Source organism: Melopsittacus undulatus, chromosome 17 (genome assembly GCF_012275295.1).
Source record: "Melopsittacus undulatus isolate bMelUnd1 chromosome 17, bMelUnd1.mat.Z, whole genome shotgun sequence".
Classification (NCBI taxonomy): domain Eukaryota; kingdom Metazoa; phylum Chordata; class Aves; order Psittaciformes; family Psittaculidae; genus Melopsittacus; species Melopsittacus undulatus.
The window spans coordinates 2,519,764-2,534,019 of NC_047543.1; the positions used below are offsets into that span (position 1 = coordinate 2,519,764).

Sequence of the window (14,256 nt, forward strand, 5' to 3'; positions counted from 1 at the left end):
TCCTCCATCCCCTGCACTAGGGACTTGGATTCATTCGTGGGCTGCACTTACAATGTTATTTCAGATTACTGAGTTGGCTTGAACTTGTTCCATAGAGTACCCTCATGTCCTCCCATGTGTATCACCTGATGCTGAAACCTGATGGAAGAGTTAACCTTTGCTTAGAGAGGAAATAAGGAATAATATGGATTTCCCAGCAGCCCCCCAAGCTGGATCCAAGCTCCTCCAGTGCTGTCCAAGCATATCCACCTCCTTTTGCTGCCTCTGTCAGTGCAGCCACTATAGACACATGCAGAGGACTATTATGGCAGAAATCACAGCAGGACACAGGCCATATGGGCTCTCCCTCTTCAAAAACCCAGAGGACAGGGGGAAAAAGGATTCTCCTTACAAAGCCAGGCAGGGCTGTGCACTGTGATCACTGGGTTTGATCCTTTTACCCCAAGGGTGAGGAATTCATTTGTATTGGCTCAAACGGCTCTTTCAGACAAGCACAGGCTGCATTTGAAGACGGTGTCAGGAACCTGCAGCAAGTGTTGGATGTTTGTCTTTTCCTTTGAAACTTGTGCCTTTGCATTTTGCTGGTCTCAATTCCCACTCCCCAGCCATTGTCCTGCCCTCTTCTGCTGGACACAAAGTCTTAATCTTCCCCTTCTTCTCACTGTAACTAAATAATCTCTCAGAAGTCTTTCCAATAGACTAATCAAACTGTCAACATAAGCCACTGCCTCAGCTCACTGCTATTGCTCTTTTGTCCCCTTTCCATGTTTAACAGCCTATTTACAACAAGGAGGAGGGTTAAACCACTCCACTTGCTGCAGTCATGGCTTGCAGCATCATGTGCTCTTGACTGGACAAGAGAGCACACACTTGGCCAGAACTCAATGAAGGCAAGAGGGGGACAAAGCTATCCTGAATGTGTCCAGGAGGGAAGGTGTAGGCAACCCTCAGAGCCTGGGAGCTGGGTAATCCAATTTCATAACCATGCCTCTGCCCTCTTTCCCCTTGGATGTCTTATTTAACTTTGCTGATGTCAAAGGAGATGGTTGCATTCTCATGGAGATACCATTGTAGATGGCTATGACTCACAGCTATGCAAGCTTCATTAAAGCCCTGTGTGGCTGCTGTTAGAGATGCCACATTTGTGAGCAGGCTTTCACGTGCCCCAGCAGTACCTGTACACTGCAGGCTTGAGGAGATGCTCTTGTACCATCAGACACAGCAGAAAGGGTGGCCTTTGGTGAGTGCTGCAAGCCAGGCACCAGCAGTACAGCAGAGCTCAGTGACACGGAGTCATGGTGATGCTTTAGAGCCTGTTTCTGGCTCGTGACTCATCTTGGAGCTGGACACTTCCTATTTCAGTTCATTCCACCTCCTGCTGTGGCACTAAGGGAAAAAAGAGGTATTGTCAGGGCAAGGGGAAGGTGCCACAGGAGGCTTTGACTGCCCAGGTGAGCACCAGTATGGTCATTCTTGAAGAACTTTATCCTTTGGCATCCTCTACATTCATTTTCCTTTTCAATAGGTATCCCTCTGCTTCCCCTGTTCCAAACTACAGCTGCAGCACCTAAGAGACAAATGCTTTAGGTGTGCTCTAGGGGACTTACATTTCTTCAACCAAACTCAGCTCATTTCCACCTAGGGAAAAGGCATTTCATAAAGCAAACTCAGTGCAACAGTTTACCCCTCTCAGAGGAGAGCAGACCAAAAGAAGAGAGCAAACCAACCGCTCCATCCCTCTTCCCTTTGCCAGCACCTTATCCTCCCTGCCAAGCACACCCTCTATTCACTTGTGTCTGGTCAGGCATCTCTTTTGATCAAACCCAAATCCAATGGGACTTGCTAAACTCAGCAAACCCCAAACTAGAGTCAGTGTCAGGGGAGCACTGGTGTAGGGCAGCTGAGACATTCTATCAGAGCCCAGCTGCAATTTGCACTGTAAAAGCAGTGCAAACTAGTGGCTGAGTGGATATAGAGATGCAGGTGATGGGTGCAGGTCCATACAGAGGGATGCAGCTCACATCAGGCCTATAGGACCAAATGAGATAAGGAAAAACAAGGTGGAATAAACCAAGATTGAACTCAGTTCATGCAGCAAAAGTCTCACCACAAACCTGCCTTGCTCCGATCCTGGAGGTGCTGTGCCCTTGGTCACTCTCTGTAGCCAACCTTCACTCAGTAAAACCCCTGTGCATGGATTGTCTGGGACTCGAGGGCAGGTTCGGCTGCCCTAACTTGAGAAGTCCTTCCCTAACTCTCTGTGGAGTCACTGGAGCTTTTCTGCAGTGTGGTTCTGCCCCTCTACAGTGACTCTACATGGACCCAAGATACACAGGGAATGAGAGAACCCACATAGAAACATAGAAGAGTTTGGGTTGGAAAGAAGCTTCAGATCATCCAGTTCCAACCCCCTTCCGTGGGCAGGGACATCTCACACTAAACCATGGCACCCAAGGCTGTGTCCAGCCTGGCCTTGAACACTGCCAGGGATGGAGCATTCACAACCTCCCTGGGCAACCCATTCCAGTGCCTCAGCATCCTCACACTAAAGAATTTCTTCCTTATATCCAATCTAAACCTCTGCTGATTCAGTTTGAACCTGTTACCCCTTGTCCTATCACTACAGTCCCTAATGAATAGTCCCTCCCCAGCATCCCTATAGGCCCCCTTCAGACACTGGGAGGCTGTTGTGAGGTATCCAAACAGCCTTCTCTCTCCCATTGACAACAGTGACTTCTGGGTTTAGAGTGGGGGAAGAACATGAAAGACAAACAGGCCACTCCTTTGTAGGAGGGATGCTCTGCTTTGTCAGTCTTCTGAATGGTTGAAATTGCAGAAAGTGATGCCTCATGTTCCTCAGTGTAAACACCCACAGAGCCCACACTGAGCAGGAAAACCTCCTCCCCAGCCACCTCCTTCCAACACTTACCCAACACGCTTCCTTGAGCCTCATCCTGCCTTCTTCCTTCTCTGGCTTTCCCTTTTTGCTGTTTCACTGCACCCATTAACCTCCTTCCCATTCGTGTCTCCCTGGGATTGAATGCTCAGAGCTTAGAATAATCCATTCTCTGCCAGTCTGTCTACAGGGCAAGCTCCTTCTTGCCTTCTCTGCCATCCATCTACTCACTGGCACTTTCTGTTCCTGATGTAGTGTCTCTACCAGGCTCAATACCCTCCTTCAATGCCCAGTTAGCAATGATGTGGCCCACGGCTTGTGGAGCCCTTAGGAAAGTGGCTGAGGTCCCATCTCAGGGACCTCAGAAGGAATTGGCCTCTCTGCTCCTAAAGGCTGGTCTGTGCCAGCGCCTCAGCACCCTCACAGGGAACAGCTTCTGCCTCAGAGCTCAGCTCAGTCTCCCCTCGGGCAGGTTCAAGCCATTCCCCTTGGCCTGTCCCTACAGGCCCTTGTCCCAAGCCCCTCTCCAGCTTTCCTGCAGCCCCTTTAGGCACTGGAGCTGCTCTCAGGTCTCCCCTTCAGGAGCCTTCTCTTGTCCATGCTGAACAAGCTCAAGACATGGGCCGTTTCATTGTAGATTTAGCCTGGGATGTGTTTCAGTAGCTCCTTCAGTATCAGTGTGGATTGGAAGCTTAAAACAACACCAGCACCTCCCTGTCATTCCTCAGACCCCAGGCAGCTCCTCAGCATCCCTTTGTGGCATTCATTTTTTAGCTATACCTGAGAAATCATCGTTCTGATCTCTCAAGATAAAAGCCCATGCAACAAAAGCACCTCTCCCTTCATCAGGGATTACAGGCAGGGTACACACTGTCCAACCCTCGGAACACTCATCAAAGGATCATTTCATTAAGTGCTTTCTCCTTGGTTCCTTCTGGAAACAACCAACATTCCTCCACAACCGGAGCAGGGTGCTGGATTCCCAACCAGCTGGTGCTATGTGCTCCGGAACAACACAGGTTGACCACCCTTGGTCTTCCCAAGATCCTCTCATGGGGCACTGCCCATCTCTGGGAAGATGCTCATGCCCTGCAGTGCTTGGAGGACGGATTAAGGCCTCCTAGCAGAGGCAGCTGCAGCTGTAGGTAGGACACAGCTCACGGATGGAGGCACCTGGGCTGCATGAATCATGGAATCAACCAGGTTGGAAAAGCCCTTTAGGCTCATCCAGTCCAAGCGTTCCCCAAGGACACATCTAACCCATGGCACTGAGGAGCCTCATCTACATGTGGACAATAAATAAGTCACGCAGGACCTAGAGGCATTGAACTACCCTGAGCTGTCCCTCTGGGAGGGCTCTCAGAAGGATGCTTCACCTATTGCAAGGCAGCCACAGGTTTGGGAGTGATTCCCAGATGGACTTTGGCCTTTGTGAAGGTTTTAGAAAGGTTTCTAGCCTTTAAATGTGACTAAATGAAGGGAGAATCTTAACAGGGGAGAACCTGGCCCTGTGGCTGCTGAATTTTGGGCAGATCATGGCATTGGTACATACACAAGGAGGTGGTTTTCAAACACACCAGCTGGAAAAGGAAAACCAGGGTGTAAAGCCCACAGAGACTTTCCAGGGCAGCAACAGAGAAATACATGCCTACATCCAGGCTGACAGCCATGGGACTCACCCGTGTCCAAGGGATCGGCCTCTGATGCTTTGGCACTTTAATCTATTTTCATGAAAAGAATGAATTTCCTACCTGTTTTCGGAAGATTGCAAAGTCTGGTGGGGAGTTTATGGCGATGGTGGCATCTCACATTGGGGACACAAGGGCCTGTGCCACAGAGGAGCTCGAAACCCAAGACCCATTCAGTAGAGATTCAATAGTGGGTGATGTATGAGCATGGGATTCATTAAAGCTCTCCAGTTCCCGACTTGGCTGCGACGTTCCTTATTTGAACTCAACCATCCTTTTGTTCTCCATATTCAGTCAAGACCTGGCATTTCTCAGGCTCACATGTGCATATATATTGCATGCTTTGACTTGCAGCAGTTTCCCTCTTGCTTCTCTTGATCTTCAGGCAAACCCAAGAATCTGTGTCTTGCCCTGCTCACAAAGTGCTGCTGTCAGCAAATTGTAAGCATTAAAAGATATGAATATTATACCAGCTATAACACAGAGTTAGCAGCTGCAGGAACTTCTCTGAGCCAAAGCTGGGGTGAGATTCATGATCTCTGAGCTTAAAATGAACATTTGGCCCTTGGTAAAGCCCCCTTGAGCATTGCACCAGGCTGAGGCAGACAGCTCCGATGCACCAAGACAAAACCAACAGGGTCTGGCTCTCCTGAAGGTCTGTGTGGACCCCACACCTCCGCTTGCACTGGTTTTGCACAAGCCTTTAGTTACCTGTAACTAAGTATGTGAGGAGGCCTCTGCTAGGATGGGGAAAGGGCAAAACTGGGGAGAGATAGGAAGGGCTCATACAGCACTAAATGGAGAGAAGGAGCCAGCAGGAAAACTCCTGGATCCCAATGTGTGTTCCAAGGCATCCCCCAATGGCCTCTCATCACTGCAAACCAGGGGGGTCCCTGCCTCTGCAATCATCCCTTTAACACAGAACAGCACAAGGGGAAACCTCCGGGCAGAGGAAGTTTTCCTCCAGGACAGCGGGTGGCAAACGAGAGCTCAGCTGGGACCTGGTTTTCTCCTGCTGATCCCGAGTGTTCCCAGTGTGTTATGAGAGCTGCAGGGATCGATACAGGGCATTGACAAGGCACTAGAGGGCCCAGGCAGGAAGGATGTTTGCCTTGTAACATGATGAAGCAGTGACCTGAGATGCAGGGGGGACGTGCTGTGTTCTAAGGGTCTCATTTCTACCAGGTCCTTGGAGCCCTCAAGGTGCGATGCTGGCCGTGGCTCTCGGGGTGCTGGCAACAGGGGCTGGATTGAGTTGATGCTGAGACAAAGGGAGAGGATGACAGCATTGAGGCTCCCCAGCACTCACAAACAGTAATAGAATCATGGAATGGTTTGGGTTGGAAAGGACCTTAAGATCACCCAGTTCCAACCCCCTGCCACGAGCAGGGACACCTCACACTAGACCACATTGCCCAAGACTCAGAGCCAAAGCAAGCCTGGTACTTCCAAACCTGCATGTCCCATAGGCAGAGGGGAAAGAAGAAATGTCCCAGCAGCTTTGGCTCTTACTGGCAGGAAACCCTTTTTAGTTCCTCCTATAAACTCCTTTCCATGTATCTTGGACACATATCTATCCATGTATCTCCTTTCCATATATCTAGTCTGGCCAAACTCTGCCACTTTCAAACACTACTAGGTCTAATTTCTCTGGATACCATGTGTCTTCCCAACCAGTGGCCCAAAGAGAAGATGGGCTTGCTGGCCATCTCTGTAGGAAGGATGGAATTGAGAGGGTGGGCAGAGTCTCCCCTGCTGAAGCAATGAGGAGATAATTCCAACCTCCTCAAGGATGCAAGGATGTGCCCACCAAAAACTGAAGTAAGAGGATCTGCACAAGAGCATTTATTCCCATAGCTTAGTTCATCCCAGACCAAGGGGAATCACACAGAGTCAACTTGGAACTGCTGGACCCACAGCTTTTCTATGTCTAGCACTATCAGATGGGAAGAAAAGGAGCCACTTGGCCTGACAGTATCAGGAGTCCTGGAGGATTTAAGGGATTAAGCAGAGAACAGATTCCCCCTGTGTTTACCATAGGCACTCAAGCTCCTCGTGTTGTGCACTGCACTCACACACACACAAACCCCTCCTTTATGTGCACATCCCCCTGCTCACACCTGTACACACAGTGATGAACTGGAACCCCCAGCCCAGGGGGGGTTTGTGGTCCTGCCCTTGAGTGTGAACACCTGGGTTGTGAGTTGGTGCTGGGAAAACGCCTCTGTCCCCTTCTGTGGGTAAAGCTGTGGGCAGCAGAGCGGTGCCAGTTGGTTTCCCAACCCTACACTGTCCTCTGTCCCTGCAGGTCCCTTGCACTAGGTCAGCAGTACAGCTCCCTGGGGTCCCAGCCCATCCTCTGCGGCTCCATCCCCGGCCTCGTCCCCAAGCAGCTCCGCTTCTGCCGCAACTACATTGAGATCATGCCCAGTGTGGCCGAGGGGGTGAAGTTGGGCATCCAGGAATGCCAGCACCAGTTCCGGGGCCGGCGCTGGAACTGCACCACCATCGATGACAGCCTGGCCATCTTCGGGCCAGTCCTGGACAAAGGTAACCAGCAGAGCTGGGGGGGGCTATGGACAAATAGGTTTTGGGGGTGGGTTAGAGATGCTACATCTCCCCTTGGCTTTTGGACGCACCAAGGATGTCCTACTGGGAACATGTTCTGGGAAGAGTCATCCCAGATTTCGTGTTTCCAGTTTCTTTTCCCAGTTTTCTCTTGGAATGTTACATCAAAAGGGGTCCCGAGGGAAGGGCCCATCCCCCTCCCAGGAGCTCTCAGCAGATAAAGGACAGGAAGGGGAAGGCCATGTCCCAAACATATACACGTTTCAGGGTCATGGGCTCCATCCTCCCTGCCCAGGCCATGCAGCACTTCCAAACAATAGGGAAAAAGCCAAGGAAGAGGGTTGGGGTCAAGCTGCTTGGGGTCAAGGCAGGCCCTTTGGAGCATTGTCTACCCCAGGAGGCCAGTGAGACACCACGGTGGAAAACCAAGGTTCTGATAAGGCTTAGTTGGGATTTCAACCAAAATGGTCAGGGCTGGAAACAAGGAGAGGAGAGGAAATGTGTGTTCCCTCTCCTAACACTTGTGCTTGTTCCCTTTCATCACTTCCTCCTGAAATACCACCTTTCTAGACCCACTGGTGTGGATCTGGCACATTGGAAGCTCATTGATAAGGCACAATGAAGTCCAGATTCCCAATGAGGTCACAACCTGGGCATTACACTGGGAAACCTGAGATACTGGTCCCCAAGACAGATGGGGACCTGCACCTCTGCCCTGCAGCCAAATCCAGCCTCATAGGAGGGTGCTGGAGGACTTTGGTGATGGATAATCTATCCCATGTCCAGTCAGCAATCCAAGACCTTTGGTCAAAAAGCATTCCCATGAAACTGAACCAAACGGTGGATAAAAACCTCCCCTTCTCTCCAACCCATCCCATGGATTTTGTTGACTCCACATTGAGTTCAGACATGTCTTGGTTTCAAAGCTTTGTGTATGTAACTAAAACCATTCCCAAGGCTTCACTGGTGTCATAGAATCCCAGACTGGTTTGGGTTGGAAAGGACCTTAAGATCATCCAGTTCCAACAATGGAGGTTCCTACAAGGGGATGGTATCAACATGCACCAAGCCTCTGCAATCCAATGGTTATTTAATGATACTGAATTAGTCTTTGGAAATGGGAATATCGTGCTGTGGCCTTTAGGAAACTGGAGAAACCTGGGCTGAAACCAGCACATGAGGCTGTTTCCCAACAGTCCCTGGAATGTGCCAATCTCCTGGGGTTGCAATCCCTGCAAAGCTCCAATATTCCACACAGAAACACTTGATGCCATTTTTTGTCAGCCTTGGCACAGCTTCCTGGAGCACCAGCAGCTTGTGTCAGTGCAAGGAGCTCACTTGGGTTAAAGTGTGATCCCTCGCTAAGAGGAACCGTGAGGTTCAATCCCCTCCTGGTCTGCCAGGATGCATTTTGGGGGTAGCTGCTGTATCTCCTATCAAGTAAGTTGTCATCGAGCCTTGCCACACTACAGCTTGCTGCCTGCTAAAAGCATGGCCTGAACTTGAGCTCTTACAAGAGCAGAAAGTTTGATGTTCTTAAAAGCTGTCATAAAAAAACCCATCATAAACACTTGAAACACGTTAGAAAAGAGCTGTTCCAGCATTCAGGCACTGAGCATCTCCCACCACCATTGCCGTCAGCAGCAAAGCACTTGAAAATCGGGTTTGACCCATCCTCCTCCTAACAAGCAAACTGAACCTTGAATTCATGAAGAATATGTAAGGATTCTTCGGGCTGCAGGACTAGAGCAGAACCTCGTGTGTGGACATGCCTCAACACCCCCTGCGCTCCAAGCTGACACAGTCAAACATCACCCCTAGCTCTGAAACTCCTCTGACAGATAGGGAAGAGTTATTGAGCACATTTGTTATGCAGCTCTCCCCAGTCAACCCCTGATGCATTGATAGCTCCTAGAGAGCAGGGCCAGGCAATGTGTGGTTATCCTGGTGTCCCACTAACCTAAGGAGCACAGTTAAAATAAACAGCATCATCTGCAGATAACGATACATCAAAGTCCAACCCGCTGGGTTGGGGTTATTATTGACAACTTTCACTGTGCTGATGTCTTCCCACTGCTGCCTTGAGAATTAATGGGAGGAGAGGGGATGGGGCTCATTTCATCCCTGTAGTGATGATGATTGCAGTGTCAGCAGTCACACTCTTGACCTGCAGGGACAGGCCAAGGGGAATGGCTTGAACCTGCCCAAGAGAGGGGAGACTGAGCTGAGCTCTGAGGCAGAAGCTGTTCCCTGTGAGGGTGCTGAGGCGCTGGCACAGAGTGCCCAGAGAAGCTGTGGCTGCCCCATCCCTGGCAGTGTTCAAGGCCAGGTTGGACACAGGGGCTTGGAGCAGCTGCTCCAGTGGAAGGGGTCCCTGCCCATGGCAGGGGTTGGAACTGGAGGAGTTTTAAGGCCCCTTCCAACCCAAACCACTCTGGGATCCTATGGTTCTATACAAACACAACCTTTCCAGCCACTGCAATCTCAGCTGAAGGAAGAGACAACATTGGCAATGTAAAGGCTTTTGTCCTGCCTTCATAGATCTCATTAGCAGTGATGAATCTGGGCACCAACCCTGCTCATCACTGCCAGGGGCACTGTAGATGCTGTTGCTGGACACATCTGTTGCCTTCACAGCATCATCTTCTCCCAGGCTCTTGTCCCACTTTCCTTAGATGCAGCACCAATAGAAACCAAGAGTTTTGAGCCCATAACCTGAAACTGAGATATGCAATTGTTGCCAACTGGGGTTTATGCCTGGCCCTGAGCATCTGTGACTGCTATTGCTGTGCTCCCTTCCTATTGACTTCCAGGACCACAGAGGGGTGTAACCACACAAACCAAGGCTCGAACTAGACAACAATCACTACTGTAGCTTGGGCTGTGCATTAGGCCAACAGGCATTAAATACTAAGCCCAAAATAGCCAGCATTTAAGCTATGATAACCACCTGGATGAAATCACCTCTAAGTATCAAAGAGCAATATTTAGGTTAATCTCATCTACTACTCCCTTAAGTAGATTGAAGCTATTATGGAAAAAACTTCAAAGGTGCATTTCTCATTACAATAGCATAGAAAATCACTTCTAATACAGCCTAAACCAGAAATTGAGGATAATTTCAGTTTAAAGGAGCTGCAAAAATGTTAATCAGGGTTGGGTCCATTCGCAGAGAGCTTAGTCTGAGGAGCAAGGCAGTGTGGGGAAAGCCTGCAGTGGCTGGGCTGCAGGGACCCTCTGTAGCCCACATGCTCAAGCCATTCTTCATTGCTCCTTCTGGGTTCATCATCCAGGCTTTGAGTGCTGGTGTCAGTGTGGGAGCATAGCACATCCCTCCCTGAAAGTCCAGCAGGCTCCGGCCACCAGGGCATCCCACAGCCTCCCAACCCATCTCCATCGCACTTTGCTTCTCAGCTTCACCATCTCCCTCCTTGCAGCCGGTTGGTTCTCCAACACTGATCATTTCCCTGCAAGTTTTCTTCTCCTTCTTTTCCTTTGCACGTTGTTTTTTCTAACCTGGGCTCTGATTAAAGAAACAAACCCCAACCACCAAAAACCCAACCCCAGGACGGGGGTAAGATCATGTTTTTACAAGCAAATTCCCCAGGATGATTTATACTGCAGGTGTGCAGTCTGGGACAAGGAGGGAAGAAAAACCTGCTCTTCCCTCCCCTCTCCTCTCCCTCCCTTTGCTACTTAGAATAAGGTCAGCTCTTATTAAAAGACAAGGTCTCTTCCAGCCAAGCCCTGCCCCAGAGCCGGGTGACTTCCTGCTGCTCTGGGAGGGTGAGCAGTGAGGAAGTGATGAAGTCCATGGTTTTGGTTAAAGCATCGTGCTTGGGATGAGCCGGTTGTGAGTGCCCAAGGCAGGAAGGCCCCAAAGGCACCTGGAGAGCAACTGCTGGGATGGAGGAGAGGTCTCTGAGCCGCAGGCAGGGCTGGGTCTGCAGGAGGGAGCTTGGCAGGAGGGAGGTCCTGCATCACCCCCCGCAATGGGGAATGGCTCTTCCCCTGCCTCCTCTCACCACAGCTGCCCTTGGTGCTCTCCTTGTCCAGGAAGATGCCATTGGTGCTCCAGAAGGGTCCTGTCCTGCTCAGCCACAGTCGGGCTCAATGCTCTTGCCATTGGCACCGGTGCAAGGAGCCAGGTGCAGAGGAGGCAGCTGGGCCTGGGCTGCCTTTGGGGGTCCTTGTGTGCTCATCTAAGCCCCTGCCACGAGCTGTGAAAAGCCAGCCCCGCGCTCAGATAACCCATGGCTTTTCTCAGCCATGACACTTGCAGTCATTTGCATCTAAACAAGGGGTGTGTGGGATCAGGGGCAGACTTGATATAAACTCAGCAGCTTAAAGGGAAAGGGGGGAGGGAAAAGGAGAAGAGGGAGAGAGAAAAATAAGCTTATACCGATGAGAAAGAGCTAAGCTTCCTCCCCTACTGTGAGGCAGGGCGAGCGATACCATCCCAGCGCTGCAGTCGTTTCAAATCACTGCAGCATTCACACGCCCTTTAGCCATTCTGTATGGCTAAAGGGGGGCTGGGGAGCGCCATCAATAGGGATTTCCCAGCCGGGCTGGCGGGATTGGAGGGTGACGGCAGGACAGGGGAACATTGCCCCGTTGCTACGAGGTGCTCCTGGGGAATGCCAGTGCTCTGTGCCGTGGGTACGCTGGCCCGGCGGAAACATTCGGCTTTATGCTGGTAATACAGTGTGACACTGCGGGAACAATGGCAAATTGAGTGTCCCAGCAGGTAACGGGCCCGGCTGGGAGACAGTCGCAGTAGTGCACTGTCAAGGCGGCTCTAATCCTCTCTCGCCAGCCCCTCCCCTGCTTCTGGGAACGCTCTTCCCGCATTTCATCTCTGGGAAATTCTCCCAGCTCCTCGCTCGGACCCAGGGTTGAGTTTCGAGGCAAAGCGTTTGTGTCTGCAGCCCCTTCCTGCCCCATGTGTGGTGCTCAGGGGGGCAGATTGAGGCTGGTTCGCATCCCACCGCTGCCCGGCCACGGCAGCACCAGCCCCGGCTCGGCCCCCATGCCAGCATCCATGCGGATGCACAGACACGCGGTGCCTCTCCATCCCATTCCCATCCCTTCTCATCCCCCTCCCCGGGGTGGGAAGCTAAAGGCACATCAGCAGGGAGGGCGGCTCGTGTTCTCTGCCCCCGAGCTGTCCTGGTCTGAGGCCAGAAGGGCTCGCTAGCTCCTCTAATCTGATCTGCTGTAGATCACAGGCCACCCAAATAGCCTTTGTCAGGCTGAACCACTCCAGTTGAAGCAGTGATCTTCAACCCGTAGGCCCCAGTGGTCCCAGTACAAGCAGCTGGTGGAAGGTATGTAAGGAAAACTGCAGCAGGTAGAGGCTGGATCTCTGCTGGTGTTATCAGAGGTGGGAAGGGCAGGGAAGGGAAGAGTGTGAATTAAAGGAAACCCATGGCATGATCCCACGGGATTGAGCAGCCCTGGGTTAGGATCACGTTTGGCACCTGGATCCGAGTTCTCCGCGCTGCAGCAGAGATGTGCATTCCCACAGCTTCCCATAGCCACGAGCTGCCCCTTCCGACCGCCTGCACAGGCTGCAGTCAGCCAGGTCTGAGCTGCCTGATGGCTGGAAGCTCTACCCCAGCTCTGCAGAGAGGCCTCCAGCCCAGGAGCTGGTGCAGCAAAGCCCTCCCCAGGGCACGAGGCAGGAGCAGCTGAGGGATGCATGGGGCAGCTGCTCTGGAAGCAGGGGATGGGCTCCAAGGTCACGGCTGGTCCGAGCCAGCAGAAAACCCTGAAAACCCATTAAGGGCTGTCTTGATCAAACTACACCCATGGGCAGCTGGAAACATCTGCAGGGCACCCATGGGCACCATCTACCAGCAATGGGCCCCAGACACCTGCCCTCAGCACCCTCCTGGGCTCCTGCACATCGGGGATGAGCTTGGATTGACTCCAACATCTACTCTGAATGCAGAGACCTCAGTCTCCATCTTCATAAGGTGGCCCATAGGGTCAAAGCACTCTAGTGTCATCCACAAGGGTGCTGCGCTTAAGAAGCCTGTGCCAAACCTGAGAGACGTCAACCAACAGATGTCCTCATCTTTTGATGAGACAGTTGAGACTCAGATACTCCTCTGGCTGTGCTTGGGAGTGCCTGTATTTAGTGCAGCCCTCGGGAAGTCAACAGTTGAGCTCTGGGTGATTTTGAATTGAGGAGAAATAGCACAACACCATAAAACACCCCAAGAGGCTTTAAGAACACCCAAGCACTGCCCTGTAGCTGGAAGAACCAGGTCACTGCTACACTTCTACCTGCTGCTGCCTGTGTGCTCCAGGTGTTGCCAGCAGCACCTGATCCAGGTCATTTAAAGAGTAATAAAATAGATTTTCACTTTTTAATGAAATTTAGATGAGATTTAGGGAAGGCGCTGGCACAGGGTGCCCAGAGAAGCTGTGGCTGCCCCATCCCTGGCAGTGCTCAAGGCCAGGTTGGACACAGGGGCTTGGAGCAGCTGCTCCAGTGGAAGGGGTCCCTGCCTGTGGCAGGGGTTGGAACCGGATGAGCTTTAAGGTCCCTTCCAGCCAGACCCAATCTGGGGTTCTGTGGTTCTAGGATGCTGAAGGAGGTCAGGAAGGAAAACACAAGTGTGACACTGACCGATAATCCCATGGGCTCTATTCATTCCCAGCTACACGAGAGTCTGCCTTTGTCCACGCCATCGCATCGGCAGGGGTGGCCTTCGCTGTAACCCGCTCCTGTGCTGAGGGCACATCCACCATCTGCGGCTGTGACTCCCATCACAAAGGACCCCCAGGAGACGGCTGGAAATGGGGGGGATGCAGCGAGGATGCTGACTTCGGGGTGCTGGTGTCCCGGGAATTCGCTGATGCCAGGGAGAACCGTCCGGATGCACGCTCAGCCATGAACAGGCACAACAACGAGGCTGGCAGGACGGTGAGTGCTCAGCGGGTCCAGAGCTCTCATCATGCCTAAGGTGTGACTCCCCTTGGTGTAACGGGACCACCACAACACCTGGGCCAGAGCCCTCCAGGGTTATTTCCCAGGGCACAGCATTTCCACTCTCCCCAAGCAGGCAGCCAGGGGTTAACAAGAGCTAAAATGAG

At 51.8% G+C, this 14,256-nt stretch overlaps 1 protein-coding gene across 1 annotated transcript in view; it reads left to right on the forward strand.

Moving 5' to 3' along the window:
• WNT3 (Wnt family member 3) overlaps positions 1-14,256 on the forward strand; it is a 29,097-nt gene that overhangs the window by 13,950 nt on the left and 891 nt on the right. The window contains exons 2-3 of the mRNA XM_034070177.1: positions 6,893-7,134; positions 13,821-14,086. Of these exons, the coding sequence (XP_033926068.1) occupies positions 6,893-7,134; positions 13,821-14,086 (508 nt within the window). The remainder of the gene's footprint in view (positions 1-6,892; positions 7,135-13,820; positions 14,087-14,256) is intronic.